General features: G+C 34.4%; 1 protein-coding gene across 6 annotated transcripts in view; it reads left to right on the top strand.

Moving 5' to 3' along the window:
* PCDH9 (protocadherin 9) overlaps positions 1 to 24,524 on the top strand; it is a 951,590-nt gene that overhangs the window by 320,956 nt on the left and 606,110 nt on the right. For 3 of the 6 annotated variants that reach the window (XM_007960548.3, XM_007960546.3, XM_073014381.1), the window contains exon 3: positions 11,123 to 11,224. The exons of 1 other annotated variant lie outside the window; for it this stretch is intronic. In XM_007960548.3, coding sequence (XP_007958739.1) covers positions 11,123 to 11,224 — 102 coding nt within the window. The remainder of the gene's footprint in view (positions 1 to 11,122; positions 11,225 to 24,524) is intronic. 2 more of the 6 variants (XM_038007712.2, XM_038007708.2) reach the window with 1 other exon arrangement.

Genomic DNA, 24,524 nt, shown 5'->3' with positions numbered 1-24,524 from the left:
GAACTGAAAAACATATGTGGAAATGAGAGTTAAAAATCATAATTTAGTTTTAATAGAGTATCACATATTTTCAAAGATATCAGTGAGATAAGCAAATGTATAACTAAAGTCATGGTAAAGTTTCATATTTCCTACAGCTAACAACTAATCATTTAGATCAACTAATCATTTATTTACATCATTTTATAAAAGTCTAAAGTTAGAGAATGATATTAAACAAACAAGCAAATAAAAATCTACCTTAAGTTTTGAGGTAACACATCTAATAATATCTTACGTTTTTGACTTGGATAAGCAGAGGCGATCCTTTGGTCTAAACTTATACAGTATGGAGAAGGCCACCAAGGCTGTGAAACTAAGTCAGATGATGATGGAGCTGAGGTTCAAGCCCAATACTCCCTACATAGCTGGTGGCACATTTCCAGGGTATTCAGGAACATCCTTTTTACTCTAAATCAGTAATTAAAAAGTGAGACATTTTTACTCCTATTTAGATACTGTTCAAGTTGCATAAATGAATTTAAAATCAAAACATGAAACACTCCACTTGCAAAAACACAATTTGAAATGATATATTCAGAGTGTAGGGTTTGTTTGTTTCTTTTTACTGCATTATAAAAAAAAGAAAGCTTATGCACTCCCTTTCTTTCCCTCCCCCCTCACCGCATTCTCTCTCGATCTACCCTCTTACAAATATAAATTCAAGCTTCAGGGTTGATTTTATAAAGTGTTATACAGTAAGAGAAGCATAGTAAACCACTGAACTTTTTAAAAAATTTGCCTCAAAAAGACAATATTCAAATAATTGACACAGCCTTGAATTTTAAACTCACTTTAAAGCACGCCAGATTTGAATCTCCAAATTTATTACCTGATTTCATTGGCTGAAGGTTGATCTGCAGACTGTTTCTAAAGACTGGCATGCACATAGCCAAGGCTTATATTATGTTAAAGGTTTATGTTGGACAAAAAATTTTCATAATATAAATAAATATAACCATATTACTAGAAATTATATGCAATTTAGGCTTTTAAAACTCCTCTCTTTACCACAGAAATTTCAAAAAGTATTTATAATTCTTAATGAGGATATCTTTTCAGAAATATTCTGCCCTAAAATCCAGGATGCATTTATGCTAAGTATTATGTAGATTAACTTAGTAAGGTATGTGGTTTATTTATAGCACTTTCACAAATTTATAAATAAATATTTGTATTAATATAATGTATAATTTTTAAAATATTTTAAAATGAAATATTTTATGCAGATACAGTGCTTGATTTTGCTTAATAAATATTCCATGAATACAAGTTTATGTGATCACTTACCTGAACAAGATAACCACATACATAAAACATGTATTCATAAGCATGGTGTGTGTGTGTCCACACTTATGATTGTAATTCACAAATGGCCACCTTTGTAAAGAAGATTATTTTCTGCCTGGAGAGCCCATTGCTACATACTTGGGCTCATCTCCATTTTAGGCTCATATATGCAGTTAATGAAACATGCTATAAACTAATACTGTTGTTTTCTAACAAGTTAGTTTCAGTATGTATCTGTCAGTATTTCAGAACTCCTTAGAAAGTTTAGAAAAGGGATTGACTTTCGTATTCTGAATACTAATTACCTGGAGAGAAAATGAAACGCAACAGTGGAAATCAGTAAAGGCAATTGATGATTTTTCCATCCCTGAAGTCTTTCAGTTTAATCTGGAAATGTTCACCCTTAAATTCTTAGTGAACACTTTTAAAACAGGACCTCTCCCATTATATTTGAAATTTAATAAATGTTTAGTCAATCTACGTTTATCTGTGTTGCAGAAATTTCCACTTTAGTTTTTCTTCAAGGTATAAATATGGTTAAATGATAATCATATGGGGAAAATCCCAGGGATTTTATCACAGTAAATAATGAAATAAATTGAAATGAACTGCAAAACAATGGTCTTAAACATAATCCTGGTTAACTCTGGCACCCAAAATTGTCTGTTGTTGTATTATTTGGAATGCGTTTGAACAGAAGTATTTATTTTCATTTCTTTTCAAGTGTCTAGGAAGTTCCAAAGTCCTGCATTGCTTGCATCCACTTATTTAAAATACAGAATTAAGTTGCAATGTGCAAAGCTGACTAATAGAGCTTTGCTCAAGCAATATAACATGTAATCCTGTAATTTAAAGCCTTTCAATGCATTATTGCTCTTGTGAAATGGCTTTACAGTAAGGTAATAATACAAGGAGGGAACCAATGGGAAAATTGTGAAGTGTAGACCATTAGCGTTTGAAGTATACTTTCTAAGGAAATTTTATTTCAATGCATGCTCATAGCAACTGGGTTAAAAGAATTGCGTAAAACTCATATAACATCCACGAACCATTTAAAGAAAAAGTGACATGTGCACAGAAGGAGCTACGATTTGTGATTCTCATAAAAGTGGTTTTGTTTTGTTCCTCCTTGGTTAGTAATGACTTGAAATTGCATCCAGTTTATCTCTATTAAGTTAGAGAGGTTAGAAGTATAGTAATTACTTATGAAGGAATTTACAGCCAGATGTCGAAAAATACATGGTCTTATTCCCATTATTTATTCACTTAGCAGAATTGTGTTCACACCCCCATGCCCAGCAACCTAGCACATCTGCCTTGAACACTCTGGCACATTTAATGGTCAGTTCTGTTACTGCACATTTAGAGGGAACCTGCTGAATAAGTTTGACATAGGGTTCTATTGCTTAATTCTTGATTACATTACCAAAAATTCTGTAAGAATACAAAAAAAACTATGTTTGCCTTTCTCTCCACTTTCATTAAATTGTTTGCTGAGAAAAGGAGAATAAATTCAGCCTAGTAGAGCTTTCTCCAAAGCTAAATGATTATTTATTTTGGGAATATAACTCTATTGCTATCTCTATCTCTTTTATTTCTGCATTTGTCGAAAGTTTCTTAAGAAAAGCCTTGAAAGTCACACATAGACAGAAACTCAATGGAACACGCATTCTCAGGAAATGAACAATGCACAGAGTTGCTAAAACTTTATAGTAACCAAGATATTTATGGCAAAAGATTTCTCTGAAATACCACTTGCGCAATAAAATGCTAGGATAAAGCTATTTTTTGGTTACGGTACATGGCACCTAAACATTTTATTAAATTGTTAGAATTGTTTGAAAAATGTCAGCCAGCCTATGATAGAGACCATTAAATCTTGGAATAGCATATAAAAGGAGAATTTCTAAACAAAGAAAAAAAGTGTTTTATCTGGTACATAAGCTTAATCCACTTACTGAATTACTTCAGACTTCAACATCCTTAGCTTTTTTTCCCCAATCCTCTTTTTACTTAGATTTGTTAAGGTTTTTTTACACATAACGCACTCTTATATCTTAACTGTTTTGGAACATATTGGTTCCATTTATTGTACCATAAGGCAGCAAATTGAGGTAAATATTATACAAACACTTTACAAGTGGCCCACTTGCAACAACTAAGTACACAATAAGAAATATATCTTATCTATTAATTTCACTTGATCACGTGGAACTATAACTGAGGGAAGTCAACTGGTCTATTTAATGACCTGTTCCAGAAGACCATTTAAAATCAGCTTTTGTTTTCTTATAAATCCCATGTGCGACAGTCAGCTTCTCACTGTTCATTGAGCAGTAGTGACTGCCTCCATCTGGCTAGACTCTGCAAACCTGGTTAAAAATGAAATGGCTTGTTGGAACAAAGGAGAGAGGAAGTGCTTTTGAGGGAGAAGAGAGGACTTTTCCCACCTTGAAGACATCAAGAAGGAAGAAAAAAGGGTGTCTCTCGGTGGAAAGATCTGGAATGGGAATTGTGAGGATAGAAGAGGACTTACATAGAGGAATTGATGAGCGTTATGTGTAGGGTCAAGAGAGTATTGAAGGGATGCCAGTCAACTTGCAGTGGGGTTGAAGGAGGTCTCCTGCCCCTAGAAGAACTGGAAAGGTGAACTTTGCAAAATCCACTGGGTAGGAACATGTGTCAGGCTCTCGAAGTTGAACATAAGCTGATTTATGCAGTGGATAAATTCAAGTTTATCTAGTTAGTTAATATATTACTGTGACCAAGTTACTGCTTGTCATGAACTGCCAAGGGTTCAGTTGGAGGAACAAAGCATGATGACTAAGCCAAATGCTTTGTTTAATGTTCCTAATTTTAAATAATAATTTCTAGAAGGTAAAGCCAAAACCAACTAGGTAAATACAAATCACTGTACCCTCTTGAAATAAAAGAGGGAAAACTGTATTTAAATTAAGTAGAGAAAGACCTATAAGCTATAGTGCCATAGGAAAAGGAAAAGCTAGCATGTTCCTCACTGAACTTTGGAAAAACATTTCTTCCAAAAAGGAGAATGATTGAGACAAATCAGAAGAAACCTTACATGCATGTGGCATCTTTATTTCTGAAAATGCATAATTTCAACATTTACAGTTTATAAAGCACTTTCAAAACCATCAACCTTTTGAGCTGGATGAAACAGATTTTTAACCAGATCTATCAATTTTGTTAAACTAACAAATTATTTTTGCGAATTGTTTTCCTATGTGTATTTTCATTGTCAGGTGTCTGGAAAACTTAGGAACAAAAAAGAGAAATAAGAAAATACCTGGCTGGGTGTGGTGTCTCACGCTGTAATCCCAGCACTTTGGGAGGCCGAGGTGGGCGGATCATGAGATCAGGAGATCGAGACTATCCTGGCTAACAGGGTGAAACCCCGTCACAGAAAAATACAAAAAATTAGCCGGGCGTGGTGGTGGGCGCCTGTAGTCCCAGCTACTCGGGAGGCTGAGGCAAGAGAATGGCGTAAACCCGGGAGGCGGAGCTTGTAGAGAGCTAAGATTGCGCTGCTGCACTCCAGCCTGGGCGACAGAGCAAGACTCCCTCTCAAAAAAAAAAAAAAAAAAAAAAAAAAAAAAAAAAGAAAGAAAGAAAGAAAAAGAAAAAAGAAAAAAGAAAAGAAAATACCTTTGTCCTCATCACCTAGAATTAAAATATGCTAACATTTTACGTTATTTCTGTCTCCAGTTTTTTTTTTTTTTTTTCAGTGATAACCTTGTAGTATAATTTGAGGTCTAGTAATATGATGCCTCCAGCTTTTTTTTTTTTTTCCACCTTGGGATTGTTTTGACTATTCAGGCTATTTTTGGTTCTATACGGATTTTCAACAGATGTCTTTTAAAAAGGATATGTTTTTTCGTACTTCTGTGAAAAGGGATGTTGGCATTTTGATAGGGATTGCACTGAATCCATAGATTGCTTTGGGCAGTATGGTCATTTTGACAATATTAATTCTTCCAATCTATGAACATGGGATGTTTTTCCATTTGTGCAATTTATGACTTTTTTTTAAATCAGTGTTTGGTAGTTTTTCTTGTAAAGTTCTTTCAACTCCTTGGTAAAATATATTCATAGGTCTTTTTTGTAGCTATTGTAAATGGGATTAACTTCTTGTTTTGGTGCTTGATTGAATATTTATTGTTGTGCAGGAATGCTACTGATTTTTGTGTATTTATTTCTGTCTCAAAGTTTTAAAGAAAAAAATGTTTTTTTAAAGAAGAGAGGCAAAAAATAAAAATAAAAAAGACTCTCTGGATACTATAGATAGAGTTAACATTTCCTTCATATCCTTTTATGGTCTGCCTATTTTTCTTATTTCACATAAGCAATCCCTATTTTGAAATTAATATGTATTATAGCCATCTACATTTCTATGATTTGATTAGGCGTTTATATAACATTCGGTTTTAAAAAATTGTCATATGACATTTTCATTTTAAATCAAAATATGTGTCACTGCAGCTGAACATTGATTTGTTCAATAAAGTTTGATGAGCATTTTAGCTCAATTTTCTAGTTATGTTTAAAGATAACAAAAAATAAGCAAAAAAAGAAAGTACATAGAAAACATTAAAGAAAAGGCTGTGGGTATAGGCTCAAGATTTCCTTATTTGGGCCAGAATAAATTTCAGGATACTAAATGATTAGAACAATTTTTCAGAAAGAATAAGAATCTGTACTGTGGGTCTCTTAAAATAAAAATTTTATTAGTTTCTAGATATAAGTATAAAGATACGTGGTTTGATGAAAGAATGATTGGAGGTGTTCTAAGAGCCCTTTTCTTATCTTCTTATGGATAGAAGATTGTTCCTGTGTCTGAGAAAATATTTTGGAATCAGAACCTGTTCAATATGGGTGTAATTGCTAAACTGACTCCACTGAAGAAAACACTTTCTGAGGAAGTACTCAGTTTCATCCTCTCTAGTCCTTTCAATTTTGACAACAGCACAAACAGTTACATGATTCCAGAGAGAGAGCACGAGAAGAAAGCCATGAGTGTATAGCGTCCTTGAAAGCCAGTACATAAATGAAACAAGAGGTAGTACTCAGTTGTGTTGCATTAGATAAGAACTGAGAATTGCCATTTGAATTAGTAATGTGTAAATCATAGGTGATTGTAGTAGGGCCATTTCAGTGGAATGGGCGTGCTTGAAACCTAATACATGTGGATCTCTAAAAAAATGGATAGAGAGAAGTTGAAGACACTAAGTTTAGACTATTATTTAAAGTAGATTCATTTCTGCAAATATGAATTTCTTTTGAATTATTAAACAAATGTTCTGTTTTAGAATTCTTCATGAAAAGAATCTTTAGTTTATTAAAATGGGTAGGAATAACATTTTCAGTGGGAGTTTTTAAATAAGTGGAAGTGTTATTTAATGAAACCTATAGCACAAAAGCACAAAACTATTGCCTCTATAATGACTGCAAAACTTTTATGAAAGTGCTATTGATTTTTAGTAAACAACTTTGATTTTATAAGAAAGTAGGAGTAGTAATAGAATCATAAATAATATTAAACATTGCTACTGCATTACAGTTGAGTGGAAAATGTAAAGAACCCTCTTTTTAGCAAAAAAAACCAGCTGTGTTTTTCATAAAAAGATCTTTCATAAAACTTTGTTGTTTTTACTACTGTTGATTATTTTTCTCTTAATATGGCTAGAAGTTCTTTTTTGAAAATTTGTATCAAAAATGAAAAAATACCTGATTATGTGAAAACTTAGAGCCAGTATTTCTATAGGTAGTGAATGATAATTTTCCCAGGAACTACAATGGATGTTTTGGAGTGGCAAGATTTATCCACATATTACAATACAGACTTTCAGTCATAGGTGATGAAAAATAAAGAACTGGTTTAAAGTATAAATCAAATGTATTTTCAGTGATTTTCATTGAATATGATTGTTATTATTGAACTTTAGACTTCTCAAGTTTGATTTACATATGTACCCCCCAATATAAATCTGATTTAGCAAATCCATCTTACCCATAATCCAATATGCAGTCATTTATATTAAATTTGGCAAACAGTAAAATTGTTGGGTTGGATGAACCTCGAGAGGTTTTTTTTTTTTTTTTTTGAGACAGAGTCTCGTTCTGTCACCCAGGCTGGAGTGCAGTGGTGTAATCTCGGCTCACTGCAACTTCAACCTCCTGAGTTCAAGCTATTCTTGTGCCTCAGACTCCCAAGTAGCTGGGATTACAGGCATGCACCACCACACCCGGTTAATTTTTATATTTTCATTAGACGGAGTTTTGCCGTGTTGACCAGGCTGGTCTCAAACTCCTGACCACAGGTGATCCGCCCACTTCAACCTCCCAAAGTGCTGGGATTACAGGCGTGAGCCATTGCACCAAGCTGAGACTTCTAAAATAAATATTATTTTTAGAAAATGCTGCAACTCTTCCGGAAGTAGAAATTTGTTAGGAAGGATTCATAGTGATTAAATTTTTTCCCATAAGAATTTTTTTTTCTTAAAAGTTTGGCTATTTATAATAGTTAATCTCAAAATATTGTTTACGGTGTTACTTTTTTCTTTTATTTTGCTCTGAGTTATATATTTATAATTTGCAGAGGAAATTTACCTCATAAGACTCAATTTTAAAAAATAAGGAAAGAACAGTAAGTTAAAAATTTTCCTTTGATGCCATTCACTGTTCCAAAAACAAGAGCTGCTCCAGAATGAAATACAGGAGAGGCTTAGGGGTGAGATCTTTTAGGGACGGAAGGACTTAACTGGGCATCACAATGATATTGCAAATGCACTCATTTTGTTATGTTGCATATTTTCTTGGAAAAGTTGGAAGAAAAAGAATGACCTTTAAAGCTCACTCTTGGCACTGTTGGCCTTTATATTAAGTCCAATTCTACAACATCTTGTTATGTGTTGTACTATTGAATTTAATGCACTGACAGGTTCTATTTCTTCTGAAATCAATCCTTACATTCTTCATGTTTGAACTACTATCAAATTACTCACGACTCATGAGAATTCGTGTCTTCTGGCCTTTGCATATGCAGTTCCTTCTGTCACAAATGTGTGCTAACCATGATTCCCTCATCAGTCCATCTCTTGAGACTCTCTATTCATGTGTCTAACCTGGGAGTCTATGCATGCTCTTCTCTGTCCCTTAGTAGTCTGCAGGTGGCATGTTCATGCATCATGGCAGTTATTTATTTTCATGTATTGTTTCAGGGCTAATGTGAGAGTATTAAACGCCATATCTTGATGCTCCAGTACAATCTTGACACATAACATGCACTCAGTAAATGTCTGATTATCAAACAAACAAACAGAATAGAATGAGTGAATGAATGAGTAATAGATGAACCCATTAAGGGAGATATGGCACAGTAGAAATTGCCCAAAATAGAATGAAGTGAACACTTGTCCTGTTTTTACAGGGCAAATCCTTGAGCAAATGGCAATGAATATATCTGAACCTGTGTCTTCATAATCTGTTAAAGGATGGATTATATTTTCTACCAGTCTACAGAGGTTCCTTGTAGATAATACATAAGATTTTGTATTTAAAGCAAAAACTGTTATACAAATATAGGATTTTTTTCAGACTCAGACACTTTTATGATATATGCATGGGGTGGGGGGAAACCCAATATATGATGGGTTAAATTTTAACAAGGAAGAAAAAATTCTGTGGAGGAAGATATCAGATTGAAATAGGAGTGAGGCCAAAATTTAATGTAGCTTCCTGAGTGCTAGACAAGGAAATTTTTACCTTAATCCAAGGATTCTAAACTCTGGCTACACATTAGAATTGCCTGAATATTTTTAAAATATTTATATCTGAGCTTCAATTTAACTGATGTGAGGTGGGGCTCAGTCATTGACATTTTTAAAAATCTCCCCAGGTGATTCTAATATATAGTCAGGGTGAGACTCACTGCTGGGCCAGAGAAATTTAGGAAATGTTTCTTAGGAGAAAAACTGTATAATACATGAAATCTTTTAAAAAGATTAATCAGCATGAATAGATATGTGGAGAGGCTAGGGATAGGATTTGAATGATTAAAATGTCTATGGACATCACAGATGAAAATAACTGTTTTAAGGTCTATGCTCTTTTTTTTTTTTTTTTTTGAATGCCAAAAATCTGCTGTGGAGAGGAAAGGCCTTTGTTGCTAACAGTGAATTTGTTCAGACAAACTTAGGAACATTCAAATAATTAATATTGCAAGGGAACATTTTACAAATTACACATGAAAGTTACTTAAAAACAGATTAAAATGGCAGTCAACATTTGTTGAATAACGCATGAAGAGAGTTGCTAGAGGAGGTAAGTTTTGAATAGGGTTAAAATTAAATTGTAAAGAGAGAACAGATACAAAATAATTTTTCATGTTAAAAGGCTTATAGTGATGGGTATATGAATTTAAAGTTATGCCTTCTTCATTGCCACATAGCTATTTATTTTAAACAAATAAAAATAAATGAGATAATTGATATCTTCAAAATGTAATGACAGTGCTTTAACATATATTTAAATATATAAAATGATGGTCTTGAAATGAAAATAGAGTGAACACAATATATTAAAATTCTAAAACACATTTGCTTTTTAAAATGTCTAAGTAATTTTCTTACAGATTTTTCTTTGAGCTAGTAAAATTCTAAAACACATTTGCTTTTAAAAATGTCTAACAGTAATTTTCTAACAGATTTTTCTTTAAGCTAGTAAAGGTAGCATTTAATCAATGAATAGGAAACATGGCATACTAGTTTTGAAAAGAATAGTCTCTTTGCTCATAATGTCATGAAATCTATGCATATATTATAGTTTTATTTAAGAAGAAAGGTTATATATAATGATGAACCTTTTCTGGAGGCACAACAATATATTTTTATCAAAGTAGAAACCTTAAAACCTACAAAGTTATGTTTAATAAATGGCCAAACAGCAATACTTACAAATATTGCTTTCCTTGAGTCTAATTAAAGATTTAGAAAAGAAGTAAGAAAACAGGAAGTGGAAAATGTCTTCTTTTCACATGAAAAACTTGTGTGAGGAATATGGAAAACTGTCATTTTAATATGTTCACAGAGAAAGGCCAAGCCATAATGTAACATCTTATGTTCTATAATTCATATCAATTTCCAGGTAAATTATTTTAGATAACCTGTTTTTTTAAAAGTGCTGTCTATTTAGTACAGAAATAAGTCAATTAGTATTTTAAGATCCTAAACTTCTGCTTTTTCAGTTTTATCTATTTCAAATGTATCACTTAAAAGGCAGTTCATGTGGTAGATAAGGATATGGGGAATGGTTCCAGAAAGGCTAGGCAACAGCATAACTTTATGGGGGGAGGAATTATGCTTCAGTCTCCTCTTCTGTAAATGGAGGTAGTTAATAATATCTGTGTCACAGGCTAATATGTGTGTAATATATATCAAACTCTTAAATAATATCTCACCCAAATAGCACCATATGAGCTTTAGCTACTGAAGTCATAAATGTAATAAATAAATATTGCCTAAAAAAAGTAAAAGTAAAATTATTGAATCTTATATTTCTCTAGTTTTAGTAAAAACATTTTAACAATTTGTTTATCCGGGGACAATTAAAAAATCTTTGTGGTACAGACTCAGTCTTAATGCATGTATCTCTGGGTGTGGACCCTTGTTAGCTCAAGTGGTATTCCATTATTAGGCTCATAGCAAACAGCCATGTCTCTCAATGGACACTCTAAATGTGGAGTAGTTTGTCACAATTATTTGGTAATCTCTTTCAGTGTAACTCACACAGCAAAAGTGACAATATTCCTGTCACTCCTCAGAAATGTCCCAGCTCTGCGGGTTTCCACATTCAGGAGAATGAAGAAAGCCATTACGAGGTATGCCATATATCTATAGAGACCATGTTAGTACTGATAAATTTTCATTGTCTTCATAATTTTAAATACTCTATCTTAACTAGTATTATTTTCTCTGCCCACTTCTTCTGTGGTCACATTTTTATACTAATGCTTTTGAAAATAATTTTAAGTAAATAATTTTAGAACAAAAATCCAGGAATATATATATATATATATATATATATATATATATATAATTTTTTCTGTTGAGTAAAGGTCCAACTATTAAACATAATGTTAGTAACATGGAATGAAAAGTACTGATTTTTACCTATTAAAGAAAGTAATGAGCAACTTTATTTCAAAGCTAGATGTTCTGGATTGATTCGTATTTATTAATTGAACTGAAAGAAAAGCACACCTATTTTGAAAGATTGATTCGATTCATCTCCCATACTCAGGAAAATGAGAAAGACATTGCTGCTTAATATGACTGGTTAAATTTGAATTTTAATGAAGCTTTTCCTTTTTTTTTTTTTTTTTACTACTTTTTTATCAGTTTGATCTTTTATTTCCCTGTGTTTTTGAACTTAAAAGCCATTACTTTCTTTTTTTAAAAAAGTTAGTTCATCCACATTAAAAGGTAGAAGATCCATAGTTGTTTTTATCTTTTTCTTTTATGTTGGAAGGGCATTTCTACTGCCAATTATTCCACTATGGCTGGGTATAGAAATCTATTATCTTTCATGTATTTTTTTTCAAGTCGTGGTAAAAAACACATGGCATAGAATTTACTATCTGAACTATTTTTAAGTGTAGAGTTCAGTCGCGTTAACTATTTTTGCATTGTTGTGAAATGGAAGAAGAGTCCCATTTTTAAAGAATTATGTTTTAATAGTTAACGAGTATTAAAACATACATACTGTTTCACGTATTTTTTTTCAGCTGTAACATATAGATTGTAGAAAGAGAGGTAATGTATGTGTGTGCGTATGTGTGTGTGCCTGTGTGTGTATTCTCTTTTCTTACAGAACGTAGGTCCCCTCTATTCCCTTAAAACCTTTTCTTAATCATTTTAGTAAAAAAAAAAAAAAAAAATTGTAATAATTATTGCTTTTACCATCTAAAGGAATCTATTATTTTCAAAAATCCCACTGGTAATGTATATTGAAGAAACTGCTTTGATTAATAGAGACTTAATATAGAAAGCAACTTCTTTTTGGATAAAACATGAGTGGAGGTTGAAAGAGGATTGAATAATATTTTGAACAGCTCTACCCCCTAATTTTCCTTCGCATATTTTTATTCTATTTATTTTACTTTGTGTGGGTCTGAATACTTAGAAATGTGTTTCTAAACTTCGGTATATATACTTTTTAATATTTTTCTTTCTTTTTTTATCCAAAACCTAAATCACTTGAACATTGAGCGAAGAACCATAGTTTTTAACCCTTTGATTTTTCCTCTTCACTGTGTACATTTCAACTATCTAAGACAATAAAATTGTTCCCATTAATTACCAACAATAACACAATAGTTCTAATTGGATGGCAGAGAAATTTCTTTTTCATAAGTGAAGATTAAAATAAATAGTACAAAACCCTCCTAGGATGTTGTGAAAGTCACTAAGATCCAAGTAGATTTCAGATTTCTAAGAATTATATTTATTTTTATAACATTTTATGTTTGTGTTTATTGACTTAACCATACTCCTCAGAAACCATCTTCCTCAGAAAATCCCCTTGATTACCAAAAGTGGTGAGATGATTTATTGAAGATTGCATTATTTTTTGTAGAGAATTTAAATGAGATATAATTCAAATGATTTTCTATAAATCATACTTTTTTCTCCCTTAGATATTTTATAAGGTCCAAAGCACAAGAAGACAGTTTGTACAGGGTTTGACTAAAAGTCTAGAGAATTTGAAGAAAAAAAATGACATCTAGAATTATGATGTTTATTTATATTATTAGACCATTTGTCAAAGAACAGTGAAAATAAATCTACTGTGGTTTATTTATAAACAAAGAAGGCAAAATATTTCTATAAATCTTTCATTGCATAAATTCTCTCTTAACCATCATGCTCCAGGCCCATTTCCTCTGAATGGTTTTGAACTATGTTATCTGGAAGGCCCTACCCATCCCTGATGATCTGTGATACTAAATAATGATGATGATATTGACAACTTATACTTACTTAACAGCATAGTTTTCTATAGTTAAATGTCTTTCTGTGTTAAATAGTACCTTGTACTCTGTGCTAGGGACCGTTTCAAGAAGTTTATTTGTATATTCTCCCATCATTCACATTTTATCCTTGGTTAGTTTAAACTGTTTTTGATCATAATACATTTAATTTCTTTAACATGCATTTATAATTAAATTCAGAGAGACAATATCTGAAATTTCTTATAAAATAAAACTTGAAGAAAAGAGATAAGTGATGTCATCTTTCAAGTTTTTTAAAAAACATTCTAAGATACAAGGTTTCTGTATATATGCTTAATATCTGTAGACCAATAATAAAATGGGTAGTTTTAGTAACCACTTTTTTAAAGGTTATTAATCTAGTGTTAATTATTCTTGAGAATTAACAATGGAAGGTGATTATAACCTACAAAATTGGCATCTGCAATGTTATTTTTCAATATATTCAATTCTGTACCAAGCGTGGTGTTCCCTAATTTTTATTTTTTCACAATGTATATTTCCCCTCCCTTTTAATCCCCTTAATATAGTAAAAAGAAAGATGATTGTTCTGTTTAACACACACAAATACACAAATATTTAACTGTAGAAAACTATACTGTTAAATAGAGTCATATTCAATGTCAATGAATGCTGACTAATCTGGATGAAATTCTTAAATTTATGCTATGACACTAGATACATAATAAAACCGAGAATGATGTGATCAGCAAGTTTTTAATTATTATTAGCTTATTATTAACCTATCACTCTTAACTTAGATATAAGAAGTATTGCTTACTTATAGAGAAATGTTATATCAGCTATTGAGAAAAAATTGTGCCAGACACTATTCTAAGCAGGTCATATGCATTACAATAATTCTTCTAATCTACCACTAGAGTATAAACATGCTACAATTTTATGAACTGCTAGGGTAAAATGCTGCCAATTTAACTCTGACAAATGCTTATTTTTGATTTCTTTAACATTTGTCCTGTTTTAATATGTGCAAAAATAAGGGTTTATTTTTATATTAGAATTGTTGAAATATAGCTTATTTAATTCTGACAGCAATCCCACTAGGTAGGTATGATTATTATTCGTATTCTACAGATGGGAAAAGGACACACTGAGAGGTGATATAATTTGCTCAAATGCACACAGACAGGAATGAGTGGGCTGGAAGATAGCCACAGCTACATGGCTTCAGAAACTGCAAAGATAACTATGCCATGATATTATCTAAGTAACAACAAACAAGCAAAAAACCTCACAGGCTATTTGATTGTCAGGGACCAGAGATTACCTATACATATTACTGAAACACAAAGTGAAGACAAGAGCCATTGAGTAGCTTGCCCTACCTCTCAGAGCTAGCTAGTGATAGCACTAGAATTAGATCCTAGAATTACTGATCCCAGAGTAATCTAAAGACTTTACCGGGCGGAGCAAGATGGCCGAATAGGAACAGCTCCAGTCTCCAACTCCCAGCGCGAGCGACACAGAAGACTGGTGATTTCTGCATTTTCAACTGAGGTACTGAGTTCATCTCATTAGGGAGTGCCGGACAATCAGTGCTGGTCGGCTGCTGCAGCCCCACAAGCGAGAGCTAAAGCAGGGCGAGGCATCACCTCACCTGGGAAGTGCAAGAGGGAAGGGAATCCCTTTTCCTAGCCAGGGGAACTGAGACACACAACACCTGGAAGATCGGGTAACTCCCACCCCAAAACTGCGCTTTAAGGAAACGGGCACACCAGGAGATTGTATCCCACACCTGGCCGGGAGGGTCCCATGCCCACGGAGCCTCCCTCATTGCTAGCACAGCAGTCTGTGATCTACCGGCAAGGCAGCAGCGAGGCTGGGGGAGGGGCGCCTGCCATTGCTGAGGCTTAAGTAGGTAAACAAAGCCGCTGGGAAGCTCAAACTGGGTGGAGCTCACAGCAGCTCAAGGAAACCTGCCTGTCTCTGTAGACTCCACCTCTGTGGACAGGGCACAGTAAACAATAACAAACGCAGCAGAAACCTCTGCAGACGCAAACGACTCTGTCTGACAGCTTTGAAGAGAACAGTGGATCTCCCAACACCGAGGTTGAGATCTGAGAAGGGACAGACTGCCTGCTCAAGTGGGTCCCTGACCCCTGAGTAGCCTAACTGGGAGTCATCTCCCACTAGGGGCAGTCTGACACCCCACACCTCACAGGGTGGAGTACTCCCCTGAGAGGAGGCTTCCAAAGCAAGAATCAGACAGGTACACTTGCTGTTCAGCAATATTCTATCTTCTGCAGCCTTTGCTGCTGATACCCAGGCAAACAGGGTCTAAAGTGGACCTCAAGCAATCTCCAACAGACCTACAGCTGAGGGTCCTGACTATTAGAAGGGAAACTATCAAACAGGAAGGACACCTACACCAAAACCCCATCAGTACGTCACCATCATCAAAGACCAGAGGCAGATAAAACCACAAAGATGGGGAAAAAGCAGGGCAGAAAAGCTGGAAATTCAAAAAAATGAGAGCACATCTCCCCCGGCAAAGGAGCGCAGCTCATCGCCAGCAACGGATCAAAGCTGGACGGAGAATGACTTTGACGAGATGAGAGAAGAAGGCTTCAGTCCATCAAACTTCTCAGAGCTAAAGGAGGAATTACGTACCCAGCACAAAGAAACTAAAAATCTTGAAAAAAAAGTGGAAGAATTGATGGCTAGAGTAATTAATGCAGAGAAGGTCATAAACGAAATGAAAGAGATGAAAACTATGACACGAGAAATACGTGACAAATGCACAAGCTTCAGTAACCGACTCGATCAACTGGAAGAAAGAATGTCAGCGATGGAGGATCAAATGAATGAAATGAAGCGAGAAGAGAAACCAAAAGAAAAAAGAAGAAAAAGAAATGAACAAAGCCTGCAAGAAGTATGGGATTATGTAAAAAGACCAAATCTACGTCTGATTGGGGTGCCTGAAAGTGAGGGGGAAAATGGAACCAAGTTGGAAAACACTCTTCAGGATATCATCCAGGAGAACTTCCCCAACCTAGTAGGGCAGGCCAACATTCAAATCCAGGAAATACAGAGAACGCCACAAAGATACTCCTCGAGAAGAGCAACTCCAAGACACATAATTGCCAGATTCACCAAAGTTGAAATGAAGGAAAAAATCTTAAGGGCAGCCAGAGAGAAAGGTCGGGTTACCCACAAAGGGAAGCCCATCAGACTAACAGCAGATCTCTCGGCAGAAACTCTACAAGCCAGAAGAGAGTGGGGGCCAATATTCAACATTCTTAAAGAAAAGAATTTTAAACCCAGAATTTCATATCCAGCCAAACTAAGTTTCATAAGTGAAGGAGAAATAAAATCCTTTACAGATAAGCAAATGCTTAGAGATTTTGTCACCACTAGGCCTGCCTTACAAGAGACCCTGAAGGAAGCACTAAACATGGAAAGGAACAACCGGTACCAGCCATTGCAAAAACATGCCAAAATGTAAAGACCATCAAGGCTAGGAAGAAACTGCATCAACTAACGAGCAAAATAATCAGTTAATATCATAATGGCAGGATCAAGTTCACACATAACAATATTAACCTTAAATGTAAATGGACTCAATGCTCCAATTAAAAGACACAGACTGGCAAACTGGATAAAGAGTCAAGACCCATCAGTCTGCTGTATTCAGGAGACCCATCTTATATGCAGAAACATGCATAGGCTCAAAATAAAGGGATGGAGGAAGATTTACCAAGCAAATGGAGAACAAAAAAAGCAGGGGTTGCAATACTAGTCTCTGATAAAACAGACTTTAAACCATCAAAGATCAAAAGAGACAAAGAAGGCCATTACATAATGGTAAAGGGATCAATTCAACAGGAAGAGCTAACTATCCTAAATATATATGCACCCAATACAGGAGCACCCAGATTCATAAAGCAAGTCCTTAGAGACTTACAAAGAGACTTAGACTCCCATACAATAATCATGGGAGACTTCAACACTCCACTGTCAACATTAGACAGATCAACGAGACAGAAAGTTAACAAGGATATCCAGGAATTGAACTCATCTCTGCAGCAAGCAGACCTAATAGACATCTATAGAACTCTCCACCCCAAATCAACAGAATATACATTCTTCTCAGCACCACATCGCACTTACTCCAAAATTGACCACATAATTGGAAGTAAAGCACTCCTCAGCAAATGTACAAGAACAGAAATTATAACAAACTGTCTCTCAGACCACAGTGCAATCAAACTAGAACTCAGGACTAAGAAACTCAATCAAAACCGCTCAACTACATGGAAACTGAACAACCTGCTCCTGAATGACTACTGGATACATAACGAAATGAAGGCAGAAATAAAGATGTTCTTTGAAACCAATGAGAACAAAGATACAACATACCAGAATCTCTGGGACACATTTAAAGCCGTGTGTAGAGGGAAATTTATAGCACTAAATGCCCACAAGAGAAAGCAGGAAAGATCTAAAATTGACACTCTAACATCGCAGTTAAAAGAACTAGAGAAGCAAGAGCAAACACATTCGAAAGCTAGCAGAAGGCAAGAAATAACTAAGATCAGAGCAGAACTGAAGGAGATAGAAACACAAAAAAACCCTCCAAAAAATCAATGAATCCAGGAGTTGGTTTTTTGAAAAGATCAACAAAATTGACAGACCGCTAGCAAGACTAATAAAGAAGAAAAGAGAGAAGAATCAAATAGACGCAATAAAAAATGATAAAGGGGATATCACCACTGACCCCACAGAAATACAAACCACCATCAGAGAATACTATAAACACCTCTATGCAAATAAACTGGAAAATCTAGAAGAAATGGATAATTTCCTGGACACTTACACTCTTCCAAGACTAAACCAGTAAGAAGTTGAATCCCTGAATAGACCAATAGCAGGCTCTGAAATTGAGGCAATAATTAATAGCTTACCAACCAAAAAAAGTCCAGGACCAGATGGATTCACAGCTGAATTCTACCAGAGGTACAAGGAGGAGCTGGTACCATTCCTTCTGAAACTATTCCAAATAATAAAAAAAGAGGGAATCCTCCCTAACTCATTTTATGAGGCCAACATCATCCTGATACCAAAGCCTGGCAGAGACACAACAAAAAAAGAGCATTTTAGACCAATATCCCTGAATAACATCGATACAAAAATCCTCAATAAAATACTGGCAAACTGGATTCAGCAACACATCAAAAAGCTTATCCACCATGATCAAGTGGGCTTCATCCCTGGGATGCAAGGCTGGTTCAACATCCACAAATCAATAAACATAATCCAACATATAAACAGAACCAAAGACAAGAACCACATGATTATCTCAATAGATGCAGAAAAGGCTTTTGACAAAATTCAACAGCCCTTCATGCTAAAAACGCTCAATAAATTCGGTATTGACGGAACGTACCTCCAAATAATAAGAGCTATTTATGACAAACCCACAGCCAATATCATACTGAATGGGCAAAAACTGGAAAAATTCCCTTTGAAAACTGGCACAAGACAGGGATGCCCTGTCTCACCACTCCTATTCAACATAGTGTTGGAAGTTCTGGCTAGGGCAATCAGGCAAGAGAAAGAAATCAAGGGGATTCAGTTAGGAAAAGAAGAAGTCAAATTGTCCCTGTTTGCAGATGACATGATTGTATATTTAGAAAACCCCATTGTCTCAGCCCAAAATCTCCTTAAGCTGATAAGCAACTTCAGCAAAGTCTCAGGATACAAAATGAATGTGCAAAAATCACAAGCATTCTTATACACCAGTAACAGACAAACAGAGAGCCAAATCATGAATGAACTTCCATTCACAATTGCTTCAAAGAGAATAAAATACCTAGGAATCCAACTTACAAGGGATGTAAAGGACCTCTTCAAGGAGAACTACAAACCTCTTCTCAGTGAAATAAAAGAGGACACAAACAAATGGAAGAACATACCATGCTCATGGATAGGAAGAATCAATATCGTGAAAATGGCCATACTGCCCAAGGTAATTTATAGATTCAATGCCATCCCCATCAAGCTACCAATGAGTTTCTTCACAGAATTGGAAAAAACTGCTTTAAAGTTCATATGGAACCAAAAAAGAGCCCGCATCTCCAAGACAATCCTAAGTCAAAAGAACAAAGCTGGAGGCATCACACTACCTGACTTCAAACTATACTACAAGGCTACAGTAACCAAAACAGCATGGTACTGGTACCAAAACAGAGATATAGACCAATGGAACAGAATAGAGTCCTCAAAAATAATACCACACATCTACAGCCATCTGATCTTTGACAAACCTGAGAGAAACAAGAAATGGGGAAAGGATTCCCTATTTAATAAATGGTGCTGGGAAAATTGGCTAGCCATAAGTAGAAAGCTGAAACTGGATCCTTTCCTTACTCCTTATATGAAAATTAATTCAAGATGGAATAGAGACTTAAATGTTAGACCTAATACCATAAAAATCCTAGAGGAAAACCTAGGTAGTTCCATTCAGGACATAGGCATGGGCAAAGACTTCATGTCTAAAACACCAAAAGCACGGCAACAAAAGCCAAAATTGACAAATGGGATCTCATTAAACTAAAGAGCTTCTGCACAGCAAAAGAAACTACCATCAGAGTGAACAGGCAACCTAAAGAATAGGAGAAAATTTTTGCAATCTACTCATCTGACAAAGGGCTAATATCCAGAACCTACAAAGAACTCAAACAAATTTACAAGAAAAAAACAAACAGCCCCATCAAAAAGTGGGCAAAGGATATGAACAGACATTTCTCAAAAGAAGACATTCATACAGCCAACAGACACATGAAAAAATGCTCATCATCACTGGCCATCAGAGAAATGCAAATCAAAACCACAATGAGATACCATCTCACACCAGTTAGAATGGCGATCATTCAAAAGTCAGGAAACAACAGGTGCTGGAGAGGATGTGGAGAAATAGGAACACTTTTACACTGTTGGTGGGATTGTAAACTAGTTCAACCATTATGGAAAACAGTATGGCGATTCCTCAAGGATCTAGAACTAGATGTACCATATGACCCAGCCATCCCATTACTGGGTATATACCCAAAGGATTATAAATCATGCTACTATAAAGACACATGCACACGTATGTTTATTGCGGCACTATTCACAATAGCAAAGACTTGGAATCAACCCAAATGTCCATCGGTGACAGACTGGATTAAGAAAATGTGGCACATATACACCATGGAATACTATGCAGCCATCAAAAAGGATGAGTTTGTGTCCTTTGTAGGGACATGGATGCAGCTGGAAACCATCATTCTTAGCAAACTATCACAAGAACAGAAAACCAAACACCGCATGTTCTCACTTATAGGTGGGAATTGAACAATGAGATCACTTGGACTTGGGAAGGGGAACATCACACTCCGGGGCCTATCATGGGGAGGGGGAAGGGGGGAGGGACTGCATTGGGAGTTATACCTGATGTAAATGACGAGTTGATTGGTGCTGACGAGGTGATGGGTGCAGCACAGCAACATGGCACAAGTATACATATGTAACAAACCTGCACATTATGCACATGTACCCTAGAACTTAAAGTATAATAATAATAATTAAATAAATAAATAAATAAATAAATAAGACTTTACCTTCAAACACAAAGTTTCCAAGCAAATGTTAAATAAAATAGTTTACACTTGAATTTCTTTCTTAAACTAGGTTTAAAAATGGTGTGGAATTTAAACTGTCATGTTTAAGTTTTCTCTCCTTGACATACCTTTTGTCATTGGATACACAAAGCATTGCAATGATTAAAATCGAAGCACCGCCATAAAAAAGTGCACATTGTTTTTATGCCATAAATGCCTATCGCCTTTAATAAGCATCTTTGATCCATATTTCGTTGTCACTTCTTTTCTATTATATTTCATTTCCTTTTCCCATGAAACAGTATATAATGCAAGCAGAGCTTTCAGTGTCTATATTCTGCAATCTGTAGGAAAATGTCTCATAGTTACTGGAATTCACACAAGACTGCATCTCAGTATGAGTAGCTGTTCCCTGTCACTGTTTTTGATGCTTGAGCTAAATAATATTTTACAAAATGGTTTAGCGTTCAGTGTATGAATTTTTGAGATAAGACTTCTCCCTTGTAGGGGTGAAATCCGAAAATCAATGTCAGATGGAAATCTTAGCTCTAAGAGTTAGGGAGATTGGTGGAAGGGTTTTAAAATAAGTGTGAATTTTAGCCTCTAGGCTTTGGAAATGTGGGAGTTATCGTGAGTATGAAATTCCTGGGTGCAGATGGTTGATTAAGATATACCAGGATGGGCGACTGCTATAAATCTCCACAGAAAAATTGAGAAAACCATTTTGATAAGGAACATATTTTTGACCTTTTATGTAAATTCATAACACAAGTTTTGCTGGATTCATTAAATGAGTAGAAGTTAAATTACCATCGGTTTCATGAAATTGCCAATTGTGTCATGTGACAGAAATATTTAATAAAATTAAAATATGTCAAATGATGAGTAAGAGGAGTGTGTGAGAGGAGAACTACAATGTATTCAACTATTTTTATGTGTCTTGTATTTCACATTTGCTACCTAATTCAAGACAATTGTCTTCAAAGTAAGTCTAATTTTCCTCCCCATTAAGATAAAGTTATAGGTGCCTAGGTGATCTTGAGCTTAGATCACCAACCAAGGACACACTGATAGCTAGAGGACAATGGGGCTCAAGTTTGTTACACAGTCTAGAATGTTATTGTCTAAATAATACCAAATGGAGCAGGAGCAACATGGTAACATTATCTGCTACTTTTAAATATTAAAATATGAAAGAGATGAAGCCAAAACACTTTTGCTTTTGTCTTACTTGGTCTTTTATTTTCTTTTAAAAAAAATATTCATACATTAAATCTGATTTGGTGTATGAAGATTATACAACCCACCTATATTTTCCTGTTATTGCTGTATTATGAATATTATACCACATACCTGTATTTTCCTGTTCTTCGTGATTATGTAGTCATATTACCCAAGTACATTTACATAATTATGTACAAGTACACAAATAAATATGTTCAGTCCTTAGAATAGGTGTTGCTGTTGATATCAGCTTTAAAATTAAAATAATTAGGTAAATCATTTTGCAATAATTCTCTGAAGATTTTTACATTATATTTTAGAGTAATAAAGTTATTTACAATTAATAGCTATTTACTAATAACATGAAATTAATTCACAAGCTAGTTTTTTCTTTCTTCATAAGGACAGCTTTTTGGAAAACCCCAGGGTAGTAAAAGATACATATACACACACGTACATGTTATTTACATACTTACATACGTGCATATTTGGGGAATAACTCCTAACATGTTAAAATATTTAAATTTTTAGTAACATCACTCTCCAAAGTACAATAAATTAAGAGAAATGATAAGCAATATTTTACATCTCAGTCACTGTGAAACATTGCATATATGACAAGTATTAGAGAAAGCATGTTGGGTGTCAGTCTGGCTCACTCACTAGATAAAGAAGTTTTTCACCCTTTTACCATGAAGGTTCCAAAACTGCACTTCAGAAAAATGACAAATAAAATACATATTGGATTGGAGAATTGTTAGAGTTAAGCCCTGACATGCCCAACTGGGAATAGTCAAAGATCTTATGCCATTTTAGGTAAGATTGACCTGGAAAATAATTTCTAACAAATCACAGGACAATTTCTGGCTACAATTCCAAATAGCATTTAGGAATCTTGGAACTTAATATAGATCTGTTATGTAAAATTTGTGTTATATAGAGATATATTTTCAAAAAATTCCTTAAAATATTTGACAGGATCCTATTGCTTGCGAAATAAGCATATGTGAATTTGTAACAAATTACCAAGAATTTAAAGAACTTATACTACAGTAGTATAGAAACACTACATACACTAATGCCTATGTATAATACAGTTTTCTAGAAACATGATTGTTGGTTTATTTCAGACTATTGAACTTATGCTTGAGAAAATTTTGTGTTACTTTTAAGAGGGATGTAGGCAAATATAAAAACAGACATATTTGATCAACTCTATACTACATATCTCTGCTTTCTGATGTGAATTGATTTCATTTTGTAAACGGGGCCGTCAGTATGTTCCTTAAATCAAGTAAACATGGATAGGGTACTAGACATCCCTTCCTCTGTTTTTGCTCACAAACACAAAGTTGAGACTTCTTTGGAGGGGAAACAAATTATCCAACCTCTCTTTTTTCATAATTATGCTGAACTTAGTCTATGAGTCATGTATTAATCTGTCTCTCCTTTTTAATCTCCCGCTCTTCCTTTCTTCCCTCTCTCCCTTCCTTTTTTCCTTCCATAAATATTTATCCAGCAAGTATACCAGAGGCAATGCTACACATGCCAAGTACATCACTTGTATATACAAACATGATTCTTTGTGTTTCAGATATTACAGTCCAAGGGAGTATACTCATATCAACGTGTTACCATAAAGTGTAAGCAGTGCTAAAATAAGAGATATTCAAGATGCAGGAAGAACACATCATAAGAGCAATTTAACATAGCACGGGAAAAGTATATTGTTAAGATAAGACTTGATAGAGTTTACAAGGTGAATGTTCAGGAGCGATGTGTTGGTGTGTGTTGGTAGAAAAATGAGAATTTTACTTAAATCTTGTGTGAAGGCCAGGTGTCAGGAGAGGACATACAAATTTTAAGGAAAGTTCCACTGGCTCTTTGTCTCCTCAATGCAGACCTTTTTCCTGGCTCCGATCTAAGACGTGGTTCAAAATGTAAAACTGCAGTGACTATTAAACTTTGCATTCTTACTTAGTATAGTAGCTAAACACATTTTTAGTTATTAAGAACAGTGACTATATAATGTTTTGCAATGTGTGTTCAACAGAGTCAGCTTTGAAACTTTTAAACAATTGTAAATGCAGATATGCATATTTACAGATACATTCCTACAAATAGATTTTGGTTTTTATAGAAATTATTATACATAACAATTTTATAATTATGTAAATCTAGTATATGGTTGCATATGTATGTAAATGTTAATATCCAATTTTACATATGATCATAGCTTCTTATTTTTTAAATTATACTTTAAGTTCGGGAGTACATGTGCA

The sequence above is a fragment of the Chlorocebus sabaeus genome, chromosome 3 (assembly GCF_047675955.1).
Source record: "Chlorocebus sabaeus isolate Y175 chromosome 3, mChlSab1.0.hap1, whole genome shotgun sequence".
Taxonomy (NCBI): Eukaryota; Metazoa; Chordata; class Mammalia; order Primates; family Cercopithecidae; genus Chlorocebus; species Chlorocebus sabaeus.
The sequence above is the reverse complement of the archived record's forward strand: the minus strand, read 5'-3'. Positions and strand labels throughout refer to the sequence as shown.